Source organism: Triturus cristatus, chromosome 4_1 (genome assembly GCF_964204655.1).
Source record: "Triturus cristatus chromosome 4_1, aTriCri1.1, whole genome shotgun sequence".
Classification (NCBI taxonomy): Eukaryota; Metazoa; Chordata; class Amphibia; order Caudata; family Salamandridae; genus Triturus; species Triturus cristatus.
Window position 1 is genome coordinate 994,454,941 of NC_140585.1, and position 24,218 is coordinate 994,479,158.

At 48.4% G+C, this 24,218-nt stretch overlaps 1 protein-coding gene across 4 annotated transcripts in view; it reads right to left on the minus strand.

Moving 5' to 3' along the window:
• The window catches only part of RLIG1 (RNA 5'-phosphate and 3'-OH ligase 1), a 174,907-nt gene extending 156,187 nt beyond the window's left edge, over positions 1-18,720 (minus strand). For all 4 annotated transcript variants that reach the window (XM_085653918.1, XM_085653917.1, XM_085653916.1 and 1 more), the window contains exon 1: positions 18,496-18,720. In XM_085653918.1, the coding sequence (XP_085510044.1) occupies positions 18,496-18,585 (90 nt within the window). In that variant the 5' untranslated portion in view covers positions 18,586-18,720. The remainder of the gene's footprint in view (positions 1-18,495) is intronic.
• Positions 18,721-24,218: the final 5,498 nt, after the last annotated feature.

Here is a 24,218-nt window from a genome sequence, read left to right on the forward strand (position 1 = left end):
GGGCTGGGTGAGGGGCAGCAAGTTGATGATTAGTCTGGGCTGTACAACTTGATTTTGAAGGAGCACACACTGTTTTCCAGAGCTGCACCAACATCTGGGGGCATATGTATCAAAAAATCGTTTGCGAGTCCTTAATAGCGAATTTCAGCGAATCGCTATTAAGGATTCGCAAAATGAAATGTATGTAGGTTTCGCAATATTAATTGCAATTCCTACGTATTCCTTAATTGCGAATCGTAAATTGCGATTTGCATTTAAGGAAAACCTTCCCATTCATTCCTATAGGTCGACAGGCCCATAGGAATGAATGGAAAGACATTCACAATTAGGTACTCGCAAATTGCGAATGCAATTTCAAGGGAGCAAGGGTGTCAAAATGACACCCTGTAGCACCTCTGAAATATGCATGTGCGCAAATGTGGGGCACATATATGCCCTAAATGTAAAAAAGTGCATTTTTCTAGGAAATCGCAAATTACAACCAACTTGAAGTTGGTGGTAATTTGCTATTTCTAAAGGCAAATTCTCACAACTTGGGTGCTTCCAGAATTACATTTAGGGAATCGCAATTTGCGATTCCTGAAATGCATTCGCAAAATAGGGAATCGCAAATTTTGAGATTCCCTATTTTGCGATGGCCTTTTGGGATGATATATCCCAAAAGGCCTTTTCCCGTTCTCAAATGGGTCAATTCTGACAATCGGCCCATTTGCGAACGGGAAAAAGGCTTTCTACATATGCCCCCTGGTTCATAGCAAGCTGACTGACCCCAGGAAGCTTGCTGAGGATGCGGACATCTCAATCAGCACCAGAGTGTCCATGAAGGCATCTTGGGGGGACTCCTAAAAGGGTGGTAGGGGTTCCCACCAGAAGAAGTGTGCAGAAGGAAAAAGGACTTCTCTCAATGCTCCCAAAATAGTTCACAGGGGAAAGGGTCTCACTACCAATCTGGCCACCAGAACAAAACTTCCCTGAAAAGAGTCAGACAATAAATCCAAAATGATATGAGTGCTTTGAGTATGGGCATTACAAAGGGGGGTCCTAAGTGCCAAAAAATTAGCACATCAGACACCAGGGGTGGCAAGTATAGTGCTTGGGGAGGGGTTTGTCCCAGTAAGTGGGCAGGTGGGGATTACCCTAGTGCCCCTGGGTGGCAGTGAGATGGTTACTAAAATTCATGTGCCTTCTAGTACTCCAAAGTATAAGCAATAGGTTACCATTAATGGGAAACATGTTGAGACTGCGAGGGACAAAGGAGCCAGCATGACTATGGTAAGGAGTTAGCTGGTGGTCCCAGAGCAAGTTATACCCAATGCATTCCACCAGGTTGTGGTGGCTGACAACCGTGAGGGTCACTATCCAGTGGCCCTTGCTCCATTTGAGTTGGGGGGTTGGGTGGGGATCACAGCTCTCCTGAAAGTGTATGTGAGCCCTGCCATACCTGTGGACTGTTTGTTAGGGAATGATCTTGAGCACACTATCTGGAGGGAAGTGGAGCTCAAGTCACACCTGGAAATGTTAGAGTTGCCTGAGTAGATATGTGCTGCCACTAGGTCCATGGCTGCCCGGGAATTGAGTCAATGAGGCCCATAGCTTGTAAAAATAGCCCAGAGAGCTGCCAAACAAGGGAAGGGCAAGGGGCATCGAAAACCAGCCCCTGAATGTCTCCCAGCTGAGGTTGATAGGGCGCCAGAAGAGGCTGCCATGGAGGAGGACATAGCCTCCCTTGGTGACCAGCCTGATCTTGCTGGATGGTAAGTAGAGGGGGGACTTGCCAGGGAGGAGTTCTATAAGGCAGAGAGTGTGCCAAACCCTCGAGGGCATGAGGCAACAGGCCGAAGCCAAGGCAGCAGGTGATGCCTCTGGTAGTCACCGCATTTACTGGGAAAGCATCCTCCTGTATAGTGAGCCCAAGGGACATGTGCATGGGCTAACAAGGGCCCTGATGGTTCCCCAATTCTACAGGGTCTTCCTACTAGAGCTGACTCATGAAATATCCCTGACAGGACATCTGGGGAAGGACAAGACATTTGCCAGGCTTGTCCGCCACTTTTACTGGTCCCGGATGAAGATTTCCTCACATAGGTTCTGAAGGACTTGCTTGACCTGCCAGGCCGGTGGGAAGCCAGGGCAGAGGCTGAAAGCCCATATGTCTCCCTTGCTCATCGTTGGCACCCCCTTTGAAATGGTGGCTATCGACATTGTAGGCCCTATGGATCCCTAGACAGCCTCTGGCAACAGGTTTATCCTGGCACTGGTGGACCATGCCCCATGATACCCAGTGGCCATATCTTTGAGGACTGCACCTGCAGTGGCTAAGGCCCCAATGGGGATTTTCACCAGAGTGGGTTTCCCCAAGGAAGTGGTGTGTGACAGGGGCACCAACTTCATATCTGCTTACTTGCAGTCAATGTGGAAGGAGTGTGGAGTTACTTACAAGTTCTCCACTCCCTACCATCCACAAACCAATGGGCTTAAAGAGAGATTTAAAAAGACCATCAAAGGCATGAACAAGGGCCTGCCTGATGCCCTGAGTCGTAAGTGGGATGCCCTCTTGCCATGCCTTCTCTTTGCTTACAGAGGTACCACAGAAGAAAGTTGGATTTAGCCCCTTTGATCTCTGTATGGTCATCCTTTAAGGGACCTCTCAGTCTGGTGAAGGAAGGGTAGGAGCAAGCTCCCACAAAACCTTTTCAGAATGCAGTTCACTATTGGCCTTTAGAAGCCAGATGGCCAACTTGTAGAAGCAAGCTCCTGACAACTTAGCGGCCTGCCGGGAGGTGGTGAAACAACGGTTCGACCAAACAGCTACCCCTGTGGAATTACAACCTGGGCAGAAAGTATGGGTGATAGAACCTGAGGGGCCCAGGGCCACCCAGTACCGTTGGACTGGGTCCTATGAGATAGTTGAAAGGAAGGGGGAGGCCACCTACCTGGTGGACCTCAAGGCACCCAGGCATCTCTACAGGGTACTCCATATCAACCGTCTCAAAACATACTTTGGGAGGTCTGAAGTCACCATGTTGCAGATGACAGATGGAGTAAAGGAAGAGGAGAATGAACATCTCCCTGATCTCTCTAAGCCTCCAAAGAGAAGGATGGGTCAGTGGAAGGTATAAACCTCTCCCTGACCCTGACTTCAGAACAGCAGAGGGACTATCACCAGTTGCTGGGACAGTTCTCCTCTCGGTTTTCTCTCACCTCTGGGACAACTCACCTGTGTACCCATGATGTGGAGATAGTCTCCCTGTCAAGACAAAATTATAGGTTGTCTGACAAGCTGAAGGCCAGCATCAAAGATGAGATTTCTAAGATGTTGGGGGTGATTGAACCCTACAGTCGCCTCTGGTCCAGCCCTGTTAAGCTGGTACCAAAAGCTGTCCCACCCCGCACTACACCTGAACTCAGGGTCATTGTAGATTACAGGCAGGCCTCGAACAATCATAAAACTTGTACTTGACCTGCAGGTCTAGTGACTTTAATAATCTACCTGACCTATTTGAACTGCTGTTGACCCATAAACTGGTTTCAAATGATGTGATCGTAGGAAAATATTTTAATTCATAGAGCCGCCATTTTCTTCATTATTACATATGAGGGCACCTTCAAATGTGCAAGTTCAATATGTCTGCTGTACAAAAAACTCTTGTTTGATTGAATAGACAAAACTTTTTTCCCCAAATATAATACAAATCTAGCCACATATAGGATACACATAACCCCTGACTTGCCTTTTAGTTCATTAACAGCATTGTCATCAGGGAAGGGGCAGGAATGTTTCTCAAATCACGTTTAAATACTGACTTTTAATAAATACATAACTAAAGCATGAAGTGGTAGCACACTGTCATTAGTAATCAGCAGATTTTATATTGAAATGGCCACAAACTTTACCACTGACATGTGGCTTTACTGATAAAATTATATAGTGTACAAACAATGTTTGGAAATATAGTTTCTGCAAATATGTGTTATTTGCACATCCCCAGGTAAAGTGTTCTGGTTTGTTTTGCTCCTATTTAACTCTTTGTTTACACCACACTTCTTAACCCCTTCTGTGCCCATGACGAGCTGGACTCGTCATGGAGCACAGTCGCGCTGTGCCCATGACGAGTCCAGCTCGTCATGGCACCCACCCACGGGGGAAGCGCTGGCGCTTCCCCGTGAGTGGTCGATATTTTTTTTTTTACTATGAAGGCAGGGGAAGACCTTCCCCTGCCTCCCCCCGCCCCCTCGTCATCAATGACGTCAGCGCGCGAGCCCCTATGGAAGGCCCAGGCTTGTCAGAGGCTCGGCTTCGTTCGTGTGTGCCTGTTGTTGCTTCCCTGTGAAATGGATTCAAATTTGAAAAACGCTCGTCTTTCTAGTTGCTTCCTGTGAAATGGATCCAAAAATGCCGAGAAATGCCCTTCTTTTTAATTTTTCAAATCCAAAGCGCAGCATCATGATTTTTGCATCGGTGGGTTTGGGTTAGGGTGGGGGCACTTTGTTATGCCCAGGCATGCCACGAGGCTCGGCTTCGTTCGTGTGTGCCTGTTGTTGCTTCCCTGTGAAATGGATCCAAATTTGAAAAACGCTCGTCTTTCTAGTTGCTTCCCTGTGAAATGGATCCAAAAATGCCGAGAAATGCCCTTCTTTTTAATTTTTAAAATCCAAAGTGCAGCAGCATGTAGAGAAATAGAATTTCTTATATGAGAATTAAATACCTAACTAATAGCAAGACAGAGGGGTTGCAAAGTGGCCAGATTGTTTTTTTTTTACATCCAAATACACCAGCATCACTTTACAGAGTTTGCCAGTGAAGTGCTACTTTCAGTTTCTCGTCTTTCTTTGAAGAGCATTGTTGTTTCCAGGTTGGGAGAGTGTACCATTCCTGGTGGTACTGCAATACCTGGTTGATGGGTGGATTGGAAAACACAATGTGTACCATGGCTCTGTGTTTATGGATGTGGTCTTTTTATACCATACTGCTTACGTTTTGTAAGGATGTAAGCAATGGACAGTGAAACGGTTCCCTTCAGGGCCCTCTAGTCATGTCCATAACTTTTCAGGTGAAACCACTCGCTGATTTCTGAATAGTTAGTGAGAGATCGTTTAGGTAACCATGTTGTTTCTGCTTACATTTCACATGCTTTGCATTCCCTATGAGTGGTTGCTTTTTTTTTTTTTTTAGGCAGCATATTACTCTTATCAAGTGCATAATTTGAATTGAACCACATCCAAGTGTTTATAGCGGGCACAATTAGGTTATAGCTGAAGGCAGTGCGAGTTTCTCTCAGTGGGCAAGTATGGTGTTCAGTGGGGATGTGGCACTATTGCCAGAGCTGTGGAATTTGGAACTGGGGAACCGGGTTCCGCATTCATGACCAGTCCACCACACCACTGTACTGAGGGAGCACATTCCCATGCTAGACCGTAGAAGGCCCCACTAGACCTTAGAAGGCTTGATGTCTTAGCACAAGCAGGTGTACCCTAGTGGTGTCAATTGTGGGTTAACCTTGAAGGCCTGTCCACCACAACCCATACTGAAGTTCATCTCCAGTCTTGCGGGCAGGCCTACGAAGCAGCACACCCTAGAGCAACAGTGATCCAGTCGCTGTGACTGTCACTGAGGTCACATGAACCTTGAGCAGGTTAGGGCGATGCGAACGGTGTGACCTCACTGGGTACCTATTTCGGGTGGGTGTTTGCATTGTGCTGAGGGGATTACCAGGTAATTATTCACGCAGCTCTCTGATGGATGTCACATGAGGTAAAATACTGCAATAAATGGCAGACACTCTGAAAACAAGAGCAAACGTTATGTTACATGAGGCAATAGTGGTAATTGTGCATGTATCAAAAGCAAACAAAATACAAGAGGTAGCAAACAATACGTTACAAGAGGAAAAGTGACATGTGTGCAAGTTACAAAAGAGTACAAAGTACAAGTAGAGGTATAAAAGTGCAATAAATGGCAGACACTCAAAACTCAGGAACACACACGAGGGGAGGAGCCTAGCGCGCAACCAAGATGGCCGCGTAGGTGCGAGGCTCCCGAGGACCTCCGTGACCTCCTACATAAATCCTGAAAATATCCTGTCCTAGATAAGGGGACTGTGTTGGTGAGCCCGAGCTGAGGTGTCACCCGTTTTCCGCTTCCAAATTGGACCTCGGACACCGGCGGGAGCACCGATTGAGGTTTGCGGCCTTCTCCACGCCGGCCCCCCGGTTTGGAGTTGCGGGGCGACCCGGAGACAAAGTGATCAACAGCGGCGGGCAGGGCTGGGCGACTCGCGTACCCCGCACTTTCACTTTCGCACCCTCCTTGCTGCGTAGGCGAGGTTGGGTTGCGGGGCGGTGTGCGGTGGTGTGGCCTCGTTGGGGTGCCCTGCTGGCCCGCCGGCTGTGATCCGTCCTGCGGACCTGTGGTTGCCCCCCCCGGAGCCCGTGAACTGGTTTGTCGGCCCTTTCCGAGGTGATTGGCACGATTTGGGGACTGAAACCATGTCCACAAAGCAAGATGGCGACCGGGCAAAGGTGAAATCGACCCGCCGTGGCGCAGCCCATCAGTCCAACAACATGGACCGCTACACCCTCCAGAAGGGATCTCCCGAGGTGCCGCGTAGGTCCCCTGAGGGCCCGACTGATGCTCCTGCTCTGCCCGCGGATCTGACCCTGCGAGATGTCATGGGCGCTATCGCCGAGATGAAGGCCTCGGTGGACCAGCGCTTTGACACACTGGCGCAGAAGATTGACTCGGTCCACGTGGATGTTGGCCTGGTGAGGGCCGATTTATCCAAGACCAATGACCGGGTCGATTCTTTGGCCCACACCACCTCGGGCCTCACAGCGGACGTGGCGGCCCTCCAAAAGGAGGTGCGCCGGCTTGGCCAGGCGAGCGCCCTGATGGATCGTCGACTGGAGGATTCCGAGGGTCGGGCCCGGAGGAACAATGTCCGCATTGTAGGGGTGCCGGAGGGACGTGAGGAGGCGGCGGCGGACCTGTTTGTGGAGGACTTGATTCTCACCCATCTCCAGCCCCGGGGGCTGAGTAAATTCTTTGCGGTGGAACGTGCTCACAGGGTTCCTGGAGGAAGACCTAAGGCCGGAGCCCCTCCGAGGCCTCTCATTGCCCGGATTTTCAACTTTCGGGACAGAGACGCTATCCTGCAGACTTCTAGGCAACAAGGACCGGTCAGACTTGACAATATGGACGTAAACTTCTATCCTGATTTCACCCCAGCGGTCCAGAAGCAGAGACTGAGCTTTCTCAAAGTCAAACGTCGTCTACGGGACCTGAACCTCAAGTATGCGATGCTTTTTCCAGCTAAGTTGCGGGTGGAGGTGGATGGCCGCACGCACTTTTTTGATCGTCCCGAAGCGGCCGGGGACTGGTTGGACTCCTTGCCCGGGGGTCGGGCCGGGGGGGTGGGGGGGGCGCGGTTGGAGGGGAGGGCTCGCCGGATCAGGACTGAGGGACTAATAGTAGGCCTCGCTCTGGACAACATTATCGTCACTTTTGACTGTTCGTTAAGTTCCCCTCCTGTGGAGGTGGTGCGGGGTCTCTTGGGGGCTCTCCCTCCTCCTCTGGGGGACTAGTTAGTTTAATCATTCATGGGGCGACAGGCACACTGCACTTTGGGGGGGCTGTTTGGGCTCATGCAGGGGTGCAGGGAGGGGGGAGTTCTGTTGGGATGGGTGGGTTGGGGTGGGGTGTTGTTCGTTTTTACCGCAAGGCAAACCCTTTATTGTATTGGTGTTTTTAAGGTGCTCTCGGGGGGACGAATGATGGCTTCTGTAGGTGATGGGGGTAGGGACCTGACTTTATTGTCCTGGAACGTTAATGGACTGGGGGATAGGATCAAGCGAGGTGTGGTCCTGCAGTATTTGAAACGACTTTCGCCAGATGTGGTCTTTCTGCAGGAGACACACCTTATTGGTAATTCCTTTTGTGCCATGAATCGGCGTGGCTATCGCTTGGTGGCCCACTCGGGCTTCACGTCGGGCTCACGGGGGGTGGGCATCATGGTGAAGAACTCGCTCCCGTTGGAAATAGACGAGGTGCGCCATGATGAGAGGGGACGCTACACTGTCTTAGTGGGGAGAATGGAGGGCAAAGTAGTTGTCTTTGTATCAGTGTACGTCCCACCGGGGTTACAGTCTACCAATTTTTGCAGACCTAGGGCGCCTCCTCCTTGACCTTCCGGGGGGGCTTCTGGTGGTTGGGGGGGGACTTCAATGCGGTGGTTTCTGGGACCGTGGATCGTCACCCCCCTAGGGACCTCCCCCGGGCGCAGGCGTGGCTGTCCGGCTTCTTAGATACACTGGGATTGGTGGACTGCTGGCGCTTAAAACATCCCACGCAGCTGCAGTACACTTTCCACTCGGGTGCCCATGGTAGCCTCTCACGGCTTGATTATGTCCTTGTCCCTGCGGCCTATGTCGGGAGGGTAGGAGAGGTGCGCCATTTGGCGCGGGGTATTTCAGATCACTCCCCGCTCCTGTTGCACGTTGATGTCTTCCCGAGGGGGGAGGTCAGGGTAGCTCCAATCAATGCCTGGTACCTGCGCGACCCCACCATTCGCGCTGATTTGATTAAATCCTTGCAGCGGTATTTCGATGAGAATGTGGGGTCCGTCCCTTCGGCTATCTCCCTGTGGGAAGCCTTCAAGACAGTTCTTAGAGGGGAGGCCCTCTCCTTTATCTCCCATGCCCGGAGGCGCGAGCAGGAGGAGGTGACCCGGGTGGAGGCCGAAATCGCTGCATTGGAGGGTGATCTAGAGGGTGGGGTGACGGATGCTGCACTACATGTCCTACAACTTAAGCAGGCGGCCTACAGGGCCCTCGTCACGGAGGCGGCCAGGGGCCTCTGTAGAGAGCAACAGGGGCGACTGTATGATGTGGGTGATAAGGCTGGTAAACTGCTTGCATGGTTGGATAAAAAGGAGAGAGCGAGTCCTGTGGTCCCGCTGATTGAGAGGATTGATGGTGTGCGTGTCACCGAGCCAGAAGACATTGTCTCTTGTTTCGCGGATTATTTCCGCGAGGTGTATTCCCCGGTTTCTCCCTGCTCGGAGGAGGATTCCCATGCCCTGCTTAGGGATATCGCGCTGCCGTCCCTTTCGGTGGAGGACAGGGTGTCGTTAGATGCCGCTCCTACCTCCGACGAAATTGCCCTCGCCATACGCTCGGTCGCATCCGGCAAGGCCATGGGCCCGAACGGCATCCCTATCGAGTTGTATAAGCTGCGACCGGATGTACGGGCACCCCACCTCCGCGCGATGTTCCTGGCGGCCCACTCGCTGGGCTCCCTCCCGCCGGACCAGCGTCTGGCTACAATCGTGGTGATCCACAAGGAAGGGAGACCCCGAGACCGGGTTACATCCTATCGGCCTATCTCGCTCTTGAATGCGGAGCCCAAAATCCTCGCCAAGGTGCTAGCCAACCGGCTGGTCGGCGTGGTGGGCGATCTGGTCCACCAAGACCAGTCCGGCTTTATTCCCCATCGCAACACGGCCCTTAATCTGCGGCGCTTGCACGGGGTGCTCGCGCGTGTCCCGTTTGTGCGGGAGCCGGCCATATTGGCGTCCTTAGACGCCACCATGGCGTTTGACACGCTCGAGTGGCCATACATCTGGGCGATGCTGGCGAAGTTTGGATTTGGCCCGGGGTTCATCAGCTGGGTCAAATTGTTGTATTCGGGCCCATTGGCGCAGGTGGTGGTGAATGGAAGAGTATCGGTCCCATTCGAGCTGGGACGGGGCACGCGACAGGGCTGCCCCTTGTCGCCGCTCCTGTTCGCGCTGGCCTTGGAACCCCTGGCGGAGTGGCTGCGGTGGCACCCTTCCATCCGTGGTCTCCGTTGGACCCCCGAGTATGAGGACCGCGTGTCCCTATACGCTGACGATATCCTTTTGTACCTAGCCTCCCCGCGTAAATCACTGATTGTCCTGGTTGATGTTTTGCGCTCATTCGGCCGCAACTCAGGCCTTGTCATCAACTGGGCTAAATCATGTGTGTATGTGCTTTCCGGGGAGGCTCCCGTCCTCCCGCGGGGCTGCCCGATCCAGATTGCCTCTCAGGGGTTTCGGTACCTGGGTGTTTATATTACTCTGGACCCGGAGGCCCGCTACGAGCGGAATTTGCTTCCCCCCCTCCAGCGCTTGAAGGAGGACGTCGCGCGCTGGCGGCGCCTGCCGCTCTCGCCGCTCGGCCGGACGGCATTGTTTAAGACGGTGTTGTTGCCACGCTTCCTGTACGCTCTCCAGAACACTATGGATTTAGTCCCGGCGCGCTACTTCCGTGAGGTGGAGAGTCTACAGCGCCGCCTGTTCTGGGACGGGAGGCCGCGTATTGCCCTGGCGAAGTTGACGCTCCCATGGTACGACGGGGGGATTGCCCTCCCGGATATTAAACGGTATTACTGGGCCTCCCAGCTAGCTGCAATTAATCATGGCCTTTACGGGCCCGCCTTAAACCCGGCATTTGAAATGGACAAGATGCTCCTGCCTGGTGGCGACTATAATCGAGCGCTCTACTCTGGCGCGCCCGCCCCCCGCCTGACGGGACCTACGCGTGTCATGGTGCGAGTATGGCACGCGGCTAATGCAGCTATGGGGTGGAAGGACCGTTTGACCCGGGCATCACCGTTGTACGCGTCTGAGAGATTGGGCTCCCTGTGGACCTCGAAGGGCTTCGAGAAGTGGGACACGATAGGCATCAGTAAAGTGGGGGATCTCTGGACGAGGGGGGGCTTTAAAACATTCGAGACGCTGCAGACGGAGTTTCAGCTGCAGGGCAGTGAATACTTTCGGTACTTGCAGGTCCGTCACGCACTGGGCTCCGTCTTCTCAGACGTCGCCTCCATCCCGGAGTCTTCCCCCCTGGAGGATAGAGTGCTGGATGGCCACGTTCCAGACAGCACGATCTCCCTTATTTACAAAAAATTGATTAATGACCGCTCGGGCTTGCTGACTGGCCTCCGCGAGGCTTGGGTTGCCGATGGGCTGGAGTTGGACGACGAGGACTGGATTTCCGCGGTGGCCTCTCCGAAGGAGGTGGCCATACCGGCTCGCCTTCGCTTCGTCCAGCTTAAGATACTCCACCGGGTTTACATGACGGGGCCAAGGCTTCTGCGTATGGGCTATGCTGAGGATGGGTTGTGTAAGCGTGGGTGTGGTGCTTTGGCGACTTTTTTGCATATTTTGTGGGAATGCCCGAAGGTGGAGCGATTCTGGCGTGGTGTGCATGAGGTCCTGCGAGTGGTTACGCATGTCGCGCTGCTGCCTGAAGCGAGGAGATGCCTGCTGAATGTGTGGGAACCAACTGACTACTCGGTTCCGCAGACGCGATGGGTGACTCTGGGATATATGATAGCTAAGCGTGACATTGCTCAACTGTGGGGATCCCAGAGGCCCCCGGCGGTGCCGGCCTGGAAAGAACACATGGATTGGTGCATGTTCCGAGAAAAGGTGGTGTATGTGGCGAGGGGTAAGCCTGGGGCATGGGTGAAAGTATGGGGCCCCTGGAACGCCTACCGCGGGGGTATCTGCGCGCCACCACTGCTGCCTGCTGCCTCACCAGCCCCGTCCCCTTAGTTGACTCCTTTCCCTAGCCCCGGGCACAGAGTTCCCCCAGTCCTCGATCTGTTCCCCTTCCCCTCTTTAGACTCCTGTGGATGGCTGGGGTCCCCCATTCGGGGAGCACGTGCTGTTACTTTCGATTGCGGGTTGCCTTGCGGGTGTGGTTTTTTCGTGTTGTTTGTATAAAATGAAACCGTATTGTGGGGTCAGAGTGATGTGGCCCACGACGTTGATACCTCCTAATTTTGCTTCTCTGCAACGCCAAGTGTTTTTGAACGTATGTCATATGCTCCTGTCATTCTAGCGGCCGGCCGGAAGGTTGTAGGCCCATACTTGTATATTCTTGAGATTGCAATAAACGGTTTCAAAAAAAAAAAAAAAAAAAACTCAGGAACACACTGGGAAGGCACTTCTACGGGCATGGAGAACAGAATTTCCTATAATGTAAAGACTTCCTTCAGACAATAGAGAGGGTGTGAATTAAGTTTGGAAGTGTCTTTGCAGGAGGAGAACTTTGAGGTCAGTTTTGATGGACTGGGAAGAGGGAGGGGGTAGTCCGGAGCTGAGACTGAGTTACAGATTCTCGCCGCGTTGCTTGTAAAGGATTGGGCCATCGATCTTTCCTTCTTGAAAGTGGGAGGTTCAAGTAATACATTTTGCGCAGTACGTGATGGTCTAGAGCATTATATGCATATGTGACAATAAAGTTTTTTTCTCCTTTTTATTCTAGTCTAAAGCTTTTGATTCCTGATTCCAGTTTCGACAGTGGTTGTTCTGCAGTTTTGTGTAGTTGCATTGTTTTGGTAAGAATTTTTTTTTTTGTTGTATTTACTCCAGATGAGTAATATTGTAATGTCTGAATGAGTTTTTTTGTAAGTGGTGTCATAATGGCGGCATATTTAGTTCGTGGTTTGAGCATGAAATTCTTTGCAATGTGTTTTGCATAGTCTTATGTGTAATTGCTTTTCTTTTTTAGTGGGATATTGTTGATCCATACTGTGTCTGTACAGAGTAGGTGGTGGTGAGTAGTTTAGCTGCCTCTGGCAAGTGAGTGGTATTGTTTTGGAGTATATATGAGTTTTTGATAAAGGTGCTTTTTGTTTATTACTTATTTTACAAAGTGTTTGTTGTTGTTGACTTGTTTGACAAGTTACCTTTATTAGTAAGCAATATGGCTAGCCGTAGAAGGACTGCTCAACAGGTGGTTGGTATGCTTCTTGAATCTTCCTCTGAGCATGATTATGAGACTGACAGTGCGTCTGAGGGAGAGGAGGGAGGGGAAGATTCTGCCAGTGAGTTTTCTCTCAACATGGAATCATCAGATGATGAAGGTACTCTCAGTGCAGATGAAGGTACTCTTGGTGTGGATGAAGCAACTCTCAGTGCGGATGAAGTGCCTGTCTTAGAGGAGGAAACTGCTGTGCCGATGGTGCAAGAGGCATCTGGATTGCAGTCTGAGGCTGCTAGGCTTCCTACTGGAAGTGCTGGACTTTGAGTTGATCCAAACATGGTGCAGCCGGTGTTGCCTGCCTTTAGCGGTGATGCAGGGTGTACAGTGGATTGTGAACACTTTTTGCCTATACAGTTTTTTCAGTTGTTTATGGATGATGTATTTTTGGGTGAGATTGTTGAGCAGACGAATTTGTATGCTGAACAGTTTTTGAGGGACAACAGCGACAAACTTAGGCCCCAGTCTAGAGCTACCCGGTGGACTCCCACATATCTGGAAGAGATTAAGAAGTTTTTGGGTTTGAATTTATTGATGGGTGTGGTAAGGAAGCCAACCTTGGCTTCATATTGGTCTACTACCCCTTGTTGGCAACTGCCATATTTCCTGCAGTTATGACTCGTAATCAGTATTTACTTTTGCTACATATGCTGCATTTTGTTGATAATTCTATGGAGTTGCCACGAGATCACCCTGACTGTGACCGTCTTTTTAAGATTCGGCCCGTTCTTGATCACTTTGTAGATCGAGTTTCTGAGATCTATACTCCAGGGAAAGAAATATCTATTGATGAGTCTTTGGTCTTGTTCAAGGGCCGTTTGGTTTTTAGGCAGTACATCCCTAGCAAGAGGGCACGCTATGGAATTAAGCTGTATATGTTGTCTGAGAGTAGGACAGGATATGTTTTTAATTTTCGTGTGTACACTGGTAGAGATTTTACTATTGACACCCCAGGTTGTCCGTCCACTTTTGGAGTTTCAGAGAAAATTGTGTGGGATCTTGCTAGGAGACTGTTTAACAGAGGCCACCATTTGTACCTTGATAACTTCTATACTGCTGTGCAATTATTTAAGGAATTGTATAAAGTGGACACTTTTGCATGTGGCACAATCCGCTCTAACCGTAAAGGTTATCAGAAAGAGCTTGTTTGCAAAAAACTTCAGAGGGGGCAGTGCAGTTCCTTGCGTAGTGATGAACTACTAGCTGTAAAATATGTGGACAGGAGGGATGTGTACATGCTGACTACAATCCATGATGAGAGTACTTCACCTGTGGTTGTTTGGGGTCAATTTGCTGAAGTGCGCAAACCTGTGTGCATTCTAGACTACAATAAGCACATGGGTGGTGTTGACAGAGTAGATCAGAGGTTGGAACCTTACTCTGCTATTCGGAAGGCTTATGTTTGGTATAAGAAGTTGGCCATCCATTTCTTCGAATTAGCAAATTTCAATGCTTTTATTGTGTTCAAGGAGTGTTCTCCTGCGTCAAACTTGACATTTCTTCAGTTTCAGCACTCTGTGATAGCTTGCCTTGTTGTTGTGGAACATGCAAGTGTTCCTAGATTTGGAGTGGTGGAGGATGTGGTTCGATTGAAAGATCGCCATTTTCCTGATTTCATCCCTCCCACACCGGCAAAAGGTTTTCCCACTAGGAGATGCAGAGTCTGTTGGCGAAGAGGTACGCGGAAGGAGATTCGTATGTACTGCCCCGACTGTCCTTCTAAACCTGGGCTGTGTGTCCCTGCTTGTTTTAGAGCGTACCACACGCAAAATAATTTTTGGGAGCATTCATGAGTGGTAAAGTGAACTGCCTGGTCTGTATTCATTGAAAAATTTGATTCTGTTTCAAGGTTGGCGTTAGTGCAATGTATTTAGTTTCTGATTTTGTGTTTGTAGATTTGTATCAATTTGCGATTTGTTTGTGTTTTTATTTTTGTCTAAAAAAAAATCCTAAATGTGTTGGCGGTGTGTGTGGACCGGCACTTGGTTGGCGGTGTGCGTGGAATGGTGCTTGGCTGGCGGTGTGTGAGTAGCGACTTGCTGCTGGTCACTACACACACTGCTAGCTGAGTGCCACTCCACGCAATCCATCAGCTTGTGTAGTTGCTGTGTCAGGAATGTGGGCGTGTGAAAGTGATGGGCCCTTGAATGGCGCTGTGTGCTGGTGTGAGTTTTGTTATGTGATGGGCCCGCGGCTGGCAGTGCTGCATTAGGCACATCCCCGCATCCTGTCGCTAGGACCCCCTCCTAGGGGAGTTTCTCCTGTCCGGCGCCTCTGCGGTATCCTATCTGGTGCGCAGGGGGTGGGGGACAAATACTTATACCTGCCCTTATCTGCTGGACATCCTCTTTGTTCCCTGCTGGACACGCTGTCACCCTCCCAACCGCTTACCCTGCTTGCCGGCGGGATAGCTGGCAAAGGAATTGAACAAATTAATTTATACATTTGTGTTGCAGGCCAAGTTACAGGGCGATCCGGAGGCTGATTGGTACATAGGGTTACACTTTCAGGAGTACAAGAGGGGTGCCTTATGCCAAATCCCAGGAGTCTTTACGGCAGGACCCTGGTTGAAAAACATCAGCGCCCCGCTAGTCCTTCAGCGGTTGTAAGCCTGAGCAACCAGGGGCTTGCCATGTTACGCTCCGCCCCTAAAAAGGCGCGAGTATGGACTGGTGGCCCATGGTATGTAAGGGGGATAATCCCCACATAAATGTTAGCAACGATAGGGTTAGCCACAGTGCAGTTTGGCTCATCAGGCAGGCAGGGCAGCTTAGGTGAGTCACCGCTGCCTGCCCATGGATCGCCCCTATTTCATCCCACCACAATGGCATACTCCTTGTATGAAAACTAAACCTGCAGCAAATTGTTTTCCAACAAAATTTTGTATGGACTGATTATTTTGCGCAGTGCGACCAATTACTGCTAAGTGGGGAGGGGTTGTGCTGGTATCGGCACTATAGTGGTTTTCCAGCTCGTTTTCGAGAGGCTTTGAACTGCTGATGTCCATTAAGGGGCATGAAAACACCCCAGGATATTGGCACCAGCCCCAACTAGCCTTTATTTTTATTTATTTTAAGAAATAATTTCGGGGGGGGGGGGGGCTGAGTCTTTAAGCAATAGACAGAGTGGAGATTGGGTCAGGGAATTCTTTCCGTCTCATCATTTTAGAAAAGTGCAGTTTCAATATTATATTCAATTAAGCCATGGTTGCTGCATTTTTATTTTATGAAACTAACAACCATTAACAAAGTAAATGGTTCTGGCTTGTTGTAGGTGTAACGTTACTTGTTGTGATATATATCTGGATGCAATGACAGAAGAGGCAAAATACCAGTCCGGTGACACACAATGCTAAGCACAGATTTTTTGCTTAGTTGTTTTAAGCAACACCATTAATTACATCAGACACGCCCCTTGGAGAGACCCCCAGTTTTTTCATCCCGCTTAAAGCCCTGGAAACAACATGTCACAATCACCTAAAGGCCTGGCACTGTGCATCAAGCATTACTCATTACTTCCACTTTTTCAGATTGCCTATGTGCAGGTGCATAGTGAACCCTCCCCCACCCCACCCCTTGCTTTAGGAAGACAGCAAGGGCGAAATTCTTGATGGGCCTCTTCTGTCTGCAACTCTGCAGACAAAGGCTCAGCTCATAATTAAGAGGAAAAGGTGGGCGAGTGAGTAAGTGGGTGGATGGCTGGATGGATTAGTGAAAGGGTGAATGGATGAATGAAAGGGTTAATAGATGGATAATGAGCGAAAGGATGGATGGATGAGTGAAACGGTGGCTGATCGGTGAGTGAATGGGTGGATGGATGAGTGAATGGATGGATGAGTGATAGGGTCAATGGATGGATTCATGAGTGGATGAGTTGAAGTATGGGTGGATCGAAGAAATGAAGGATGGCTAAGTGAAAGGGTCAATGAAGAGAGAAAGGGAGGATGAATGGATGACTGAAAAGGGGACTGGGTGGTAGGATGAGTGACTGGGTGGTAGGATGAGTAACTGGGTGGATGGATGAGTAAGTGAAAGGATGGCTGGATGGGTGAGTGGATAAATGGCTGGATGGATGAGTAGATGGTTGGGTGGAAGAGTGGATGGAAGAGTGGATGGATGAGTGTACAGATGGATAGGGTGAAAGGGTGGATGAATGGATGAGTGAAAGGGTGGATGGAGGGATGGATGAGTGAAATGATGGATGGAAAGATACTTTTTCAAGTGGATGAATGTTTGGATATAGATGGAATTACTTATACACTATTACGCGACCACCTTTGATGTGTCTGTAAAACAAACCTTTTGTCCCGAAGTTTTGTCCTGAATTTTGACCTCCCGTCCTGAATTTTTGTCCTGAATTTTGACCCTTTGTCCTGAATTTTTACATTCACCGTCCTGAATTTGCACCCATGCCAGTTGGTCACCCTATTTGTAGGAAGTGATGAATATTGCTAGATGCCAGGAAGTTGACGTAGGTAAAGAGAGTGTTTTAACACCCAAACCAAAACTGACCACATCGGTTGTTCGTAGGCCAGCCCAGCTTCGAAAACGGTCGTGCAGGGGCCACCCAACCTTGCACGCACCTGCTGGCAGCACCGCTTGCATCTGTCTACCACTGTCCTGGCATGGATCTGACACTCCGTGCTTCACCATGTTGCTGATGCCAAGGCGCGCACTGACGCACACTGTTTGCCGCTCGAACTGGAGCTGATTTTGGGGGGGGGGGGGGGGCTGAATCTTTAAGCAATAGGCAGAGTGGAGCTGCAGGGGCTCTTAGAAGTCGCAGTGAGAAAAATTAATAGCATTAAGGCAGGCGCCCAGTTAACACCCTCCCACCATCTGTATATTGAATAGAATGTATATTTGTCGTTAAAATTGTTTCTGATGACAATTTGTGCATAATTAGAGACTTGCTTATTTGGGCTGGTTTTTGGGCTGGAACTGTTCTGATTGGGCTTATTTTGGGCTTATATTTGAGCGGCTTTGGGACGGGTCTAAAAATCTGGCACTCTAGTCTTCCTGGTCACAGCACTCACGAGTTGAGCTGCAGCTCCGTGCAGCACAGATCTACATTTATTAAAAAGACATGCTATCGGTCCCTCCTAATCCAGAAATTGTGATGAAAAGGAGGGCCGTAGTAGGTGACCTTCCTGTAATAACCAAGCATTGTATTTTAAAACCACAATTTTTTACCACTCTCCAACAATTTCCAAATGGAGAGGAGGGTGGGAAAGTAGGACTATTAGAACGAGGACTATGATTCGGAGTAACGAAGATTCACAGTAAGTAATCTGAGCATTACCTTCTTCGCGTTCGCGCTATATAAATATGCAACAAAAAAAAATAATCTTGGGATAAGAGGAAAGAAAATGAAACTTCGAGAAGGAAGGGTTAATGCTGGTTTAGGACTTGCGCCCTGCTGCTGGGGTTGGAATAGTATTCTCTTACGAAAGGGCAGTTATCCTACGTGAAACTATTGGGTGTTTGAGCACCACCAGGCTGTCTTTATTGGCTTCAAAACAACTGCTAGATCGAACTAGACCACACACGCTTCTTTTCAGGAAGGCCAAAGGAAGTAAGGAACCCAGCTAGGGCGAACAGGAGCTTGACAACAGCGCCCTCTGTCGCTAAAATCCCTCACTTTCAACCATTCCCTACCTGCAGCTTCCTCTGCTGCTGTTGCAGAATTACGGGCCTCCTTTACCTGGTTCTCCCTCTTGTGCGAGGGTTCATCCTTCACCTCCGTCAGGAATAAGCAGGGGATCTTCCGCTGTACGGAGCCGGGTCGTTGCATGGCTATTTCTGCTCAGCTCGCACTACCCGTTCTAGAAACGACAAGGACTACAGTCCTGCAGAAGCATGGCGACTCAGAACGATCCAAACTAGTCTGCAGCGCCCCTACTGCGTACTTGCGTAATGTGGCGGCCATGTTAAGTGTGCCTAAGCTATGGAAAGGTTGAACTTCTTTTCTCATGAGGCTTTTTTTTTTTACGGAACTACGACCACCAATGTCATCCTCCACGCATTTTTTTTTTTTTTATATACCCCCCCACTTATAGTTTTTTCGTCGTTCCTCGCTTCTTAAGAACTACATCCAGAAAATTGTCTGTTATTGCCTGTATTCTGTCCTGCGCGGCAGACATTTTAGAGCCAGGCGGTCTGTTTATGTTTTTTATCACAAGTCTGGGCGATAAATACCCCTCTGTAGCTTTACACTGCTGTACCCGTATACTACCTCAGCAGGGCATGCCCAGTACGTAAGCGCAGATGGCAAATGTTCAGTTTGCTTTTGTGTTAAATCTCCATGCCTTATGTGTGACACAATGAGTGACACGTCGTCTTGAATAGAACAAAACGTTTGTGTCATATAATGACGAAACTTACAGAAAATACCACTTTTGTGTAATATAATGCGGTAGAAATTGCCCTCTTGTGCAATGTAATGATCTAAAACTGTCTCCAAATATTTAATTCCAAAATAGACATTTACATAAAGCTATTTGCGGAAGTGACATATAAACAAAAAAGAAGTATGCTTTGCAGCTATGCTTAATACTTACCAGGTGTGCTTTCCCAAATGCCCCCCACACACGCCTCTCTCTTTCTCATACAAAGAATTTAAAATATAGTGTTATTGACCTTCGCTGGATAAAACGCAATAGCCCTACCCTCTTCCAGAGTCAGCCCTGCCAAGTACCATGCATCAGGCGTTCGTCTAACGCATTTTTAATATGGGTGTCCTAATCACCGCATTAAAAGCATTTTTAGCGTTTTGACCACCTGTGTGCGGTGAGCATGGATGAAATAAGCAGGTAGCGACTATCTGTTGCGCGCCCACGCGATGTAACCTGCAGCACACATGCTACCGCACTGGCGATTATGCTGCTGCACTTTAACATGATAGGCATAAGCTTTCCCTTACTAAGACTGTGGTGGAGCAGGTAAAACGAAAATTTGTATACCTTCTCTATTGCATGAAAAATACTAATTGCGTAATCAATTTACACATTAACCTGTATTAACTGAGTGCTGTGGTATATTAACCAACCGTGCACCTTGATAAACACGAATTACACGCGGGACTAAATGCTAATTGCATGGCAGAATAACTTTGATGACTAACTGTGGTACGCATAATTAACAATAGAAGGTGTTGTGATAGAAATTGCATGATTTATGTTGCTTTGTAATGGTTTGCGTTCCTGGTAGGACGAAATGGTGAGTATTATTGCTTTACATGTTGCTATAAGCTAGGAAAATACTAATATATAATGGGATTAGTGTGGGTTTAAACATTAGAATCTTCATTTTCGTATATTAATTTTGTTTTATGTTTGTTTTGCTTAAGTTGGCATTCGGGCCTACTAGGCCATGATATTCAAAATGGAGTTCGGAAGTGGCCACCGTCTTGTGAGCGCGATGTCTACTGCGCAGACTCGTATGGCTCTGAAGATCTCCAGGCGTCCTCAGATCAGAGCACAGTGTTCCTCGTCAAGGATAGGAACGTGGAGGACTGCCAGATTTCAGCTAGTGTGAATGACAAGAAAGAACAATAACCAACTATGACTGAAGGTCAAAACGTCGATACATCGGACCTTTTCGCACGAGAACTTTGTAAGCTAAAGGGATGACATAGCCATTTCCCTGAGAACCCAGGACTATGAGAATGTTGGACCATATTACAAATTTGAAAGGCTTAGCCAATCACAGTCATTCCCAGTTCAGTAAATGTTGCATGTTACCCAGAAAATTATTATAAAATGGGAACCGTAGGAGAGGAAATAGAGAGAGTGCGAGTGCATTCCAGAGGGGTGTCCCGAACTTGCGTGACCGATTTGCTTACATGATTGCTTGGTCCTTTGGATATCTTTGGGACTGTGTCGTGCCAAGCGAAAATAACTTTTGGTCTTGTTTGGTTATTGGCCTGCAGTTAATTAGGACGATTTTCCCCGAAGGGATTTGAGTTATGCAGAGCTAACGGGGTTAGAGAAAGAGCACTGATATCAAGAATAGGTAAATATAAATGTCATGCTAAATTTGTGCTGAATAATCAAATTTGAACTTTGTGTTGACCGAAATGCTAATTATGCAACTGAAAGCAAATTAATTAGATAAACTAAACATTGATAAAGAGAAAATGAGTTTGTGATTCTTTAAGTAAAGGTATTGAATAAAGATTCCGAAGCTTTAATGTGTTTTAGCTGGTTCTAAATCACCATCAACCAGTCCAACTAATTGGTCCGTCGACCAAGTGGTGGAGTGCCTTGATGCTAAGGTTAGGATTCTATAGGTATTGATGTAAATATGTACATATTTTAACTACTTTCTTTTCTATAGGTAATAAGGTACCCCCACATGTCCAGCGATTCTCATCCTCCTGTGTGCAGATTCGAGTGAGACGTATGGGTGTTAGTGTTATGGGACCCACCAATGAATGCATGCGTGAATGAGTTTGTACAATGACGGGTCTGTGACGCAGGGAGGATATGTAAATTTGCCCGTTCCGGCTGGAGCAGTTTTTCTGGTAGCAGAGTTATGGTTTTATTGTATTGGTTTGGTGATTATTGATTATTGCTTATTGATTATTGAGTGATGAATGATTGATCGATTATTGATTCATGTACTAACATTCTATGTTGAGTCGCGTCGCGTTTATGTTGTTTTTGAAGACTTCTGGGATGTAGGAAGTTGGATGCTCTGTAGGTACACGGGGAAAACGTGTGGCAAGTGAAGTTGCACGGTGTATTGTCTTGTTGCCCTGTAGGTACACGGGGAAAACGTGTGGCGATTGGAGTCGCACGACGCATTGTCTGGGTTTGATTGATAACATCGTCGTGTGTTATCGTTGGGGACATTTCCATGTGAAAGTGTGTGAGTACAATAGCAACAGGTTCTCTCGTGAAACTCTGACCTTATTTCTCAGGAGCAGTGTAGTCTCCACATGTGTTTTTTTCCCCAGAGAAACGATTAGCCTTTTGGCTTGTTAGAAGGGTAAGGTAGAGGGAAGTGCTACTTTATCGGCGAAACTGAATAATTCTGTGGAAGGGCAGAGGTAAGCGCTGCTCTCAAGAAATACAGGATTCTTGTGTAATTGGACAAAACTATCTCTTTGTTTAGCGGAACAGAAAATGGTGGTGTTTTTATGTCGTTACTAACAGATTTGAGTAAAAGAAATGTAAGAAAGGTTTGCCGATAAAGCTTGTAAAGGAGGGGTCAGCAGAAGCAGGAGTAGCTAGAAAGGCCGACGTCAGAAAGACCGCGCTGGGATTGGCCAGCCATTAAGAGGCGAGGTTTTCACTGATTGGTGCGTTGGTATACACCGGTCTAGGAGTGGAGAATTGCCAGGGTGACGTATACGCTCCAGATTGGTGCGTTAGTGTGAGTCGCGCTGGGATTGGAGCGTTTCAGTGTAACGTAGACGCTCCGGATTGGTGCGTTAGTGTGAGTTGCGCTACGTTTGGATAGTCAACAGAATAGTCGTAGAGGAAATCTAGCGATAAAGGATAAGGAAAATTATGTATTACGATCCACCAGAGAAAGAGACAAAATCATGGTTTGGAAAAATCAAGAGCCTATTTAAAAAGGATAAGCCAATTGTGACTAGGGAAGGACAGATACTTCCCCCACCAAAATCGCCCGCATCCTTTATGGTGGCGAAATATGGGTACCATACATGTATTTGGCTAGATAATAGGGTAAAGTATACCAAAGAAGATGGAGTCTTAGCATTTCCAGAGAGAGGTTCCTTTAGTTTAGCTGTATTAAGAAATTTAAGAGAAAGGATAATGAGATTGGAACCGAGACCTAGACCTAGACTGTAGGAGAGTAGGGTCTGCTATCCTATGGTCACCCCAAATTTTTGCTTTTTGCTTCACTGGTTTTTGTACTTATACCACTATTTTGGTATATGGTTTGAGTGGCCACCGGGGCCTATCCATATAAAGTGCAACTTCTGTGTATTCTGTGATAATCTTGTTTGACGATTTGTGCTCCTGTGCTCATAAAGAGACTAGGGGTTACTTTGAGAAATAAATACATATATATTTTGAATATATATCTGTGTGGTGTCCTTTCATTGGTATAAAAGGGGGTTGCATTTGGTAAAACAGCTGGCTTAACACGCTTCACGAGTTTAGCCTCAAAGACTGCTTAGCCTACGCTACCACTAGGGCAGCTAGTCCGAAAAGGTTGACTTACAACCACACCATAAGGGTTGCTTGGCATGGTACAAGGTGGTCACTTTAACTAGTGAACATCATATACCAGGCCAACTTCTCACATTGGTGAGCAGCGGTTGGATTTGAGCTTGCTGTGTTTTACCATTGTAATCTCTTGGTTACCAATTGAAAGATCACATAGGTACCTGTAGGTACATATAAAACAAGATTAGATATACTTAAGTTCTACTGAACTTAGTTGTTGTAGAGCAAAGGGAGTAGCACACCCTGACTACAACTACTAGATAGGTTTAGTAGGTAAACCCAAGTGTAGGTAGATTGCAACACATCCACCCACACTTAAGAGCAATGGCTGGGGCAGAGGGGTCCACTGTACCCATCTCTGTTGAGAGTGACCCCCAGAGGGCACCATCCATCTTTGCTACCTTTAATCAGAATGAGCTCAGGCATTTGGCAACTCTTAGAGGCCTTAAACAGCCCAAGAACCCTACCTCTGCTGAGCTCAGAGAACTCTTACAGAATGATGAAAATCAAAGAGAGCTCAAGAAAGCTTCCCAGTTAGCCCCCTTAGGGACAGGAACAGGAGGCCCCCCTTCTGAAGATGCCACTGAGGTACCCCTTTCCAATAGCCATCCCTTAGATGAACACCATACTACAGAGGAGGAAAGTGAGGGGGATACAGATGTGAGTGGGGATGAAGGGAGAACTAGCCCAGTGCCAAGTGTTATACTTGGCTCAGCTAAACCAAGGCTATTGGGGACTGACAGTGGGTTTACCCCATTGGATCTCCCCAGTGGACTTAACCCAGGGCTTGGGAGGCGAAGGAATCACTCTGGTGAATCCAATGCTTCCCATGGCTAGAGGCTCTCAAGGTCACTCCAGGAGAAGGATGACCACCCCTCAGAGGAGGGAACATGAGGCCAAGATGCAAGAAGCCCAGCTGAGGATCAGGAAGCAGGAGCTAGAAGTAGCCCTGATGGAAGAGAAACTGAGCAAGGCTAGGCAGCATAAAGAGAGTGGGTCTATACCCACTGGTGGCAGCATTGTCCCCAGGGACAAAGATAGGGTTTTCGATAATAGAAACCTGTCTAAGGTTGTGCCCCCCCTACAAAAGTGGGGATGACATCCTTAAGTGGATAGCTGCTCTTGAGAGAGCCTGCAAAGTACAGCAGGTTCCTGAAGACCAGTGGGCAGCAATCCTCTGGCTCTCCTTTGAAGGAAGAGGCAGAGACAGACTCCTCACTGTTAG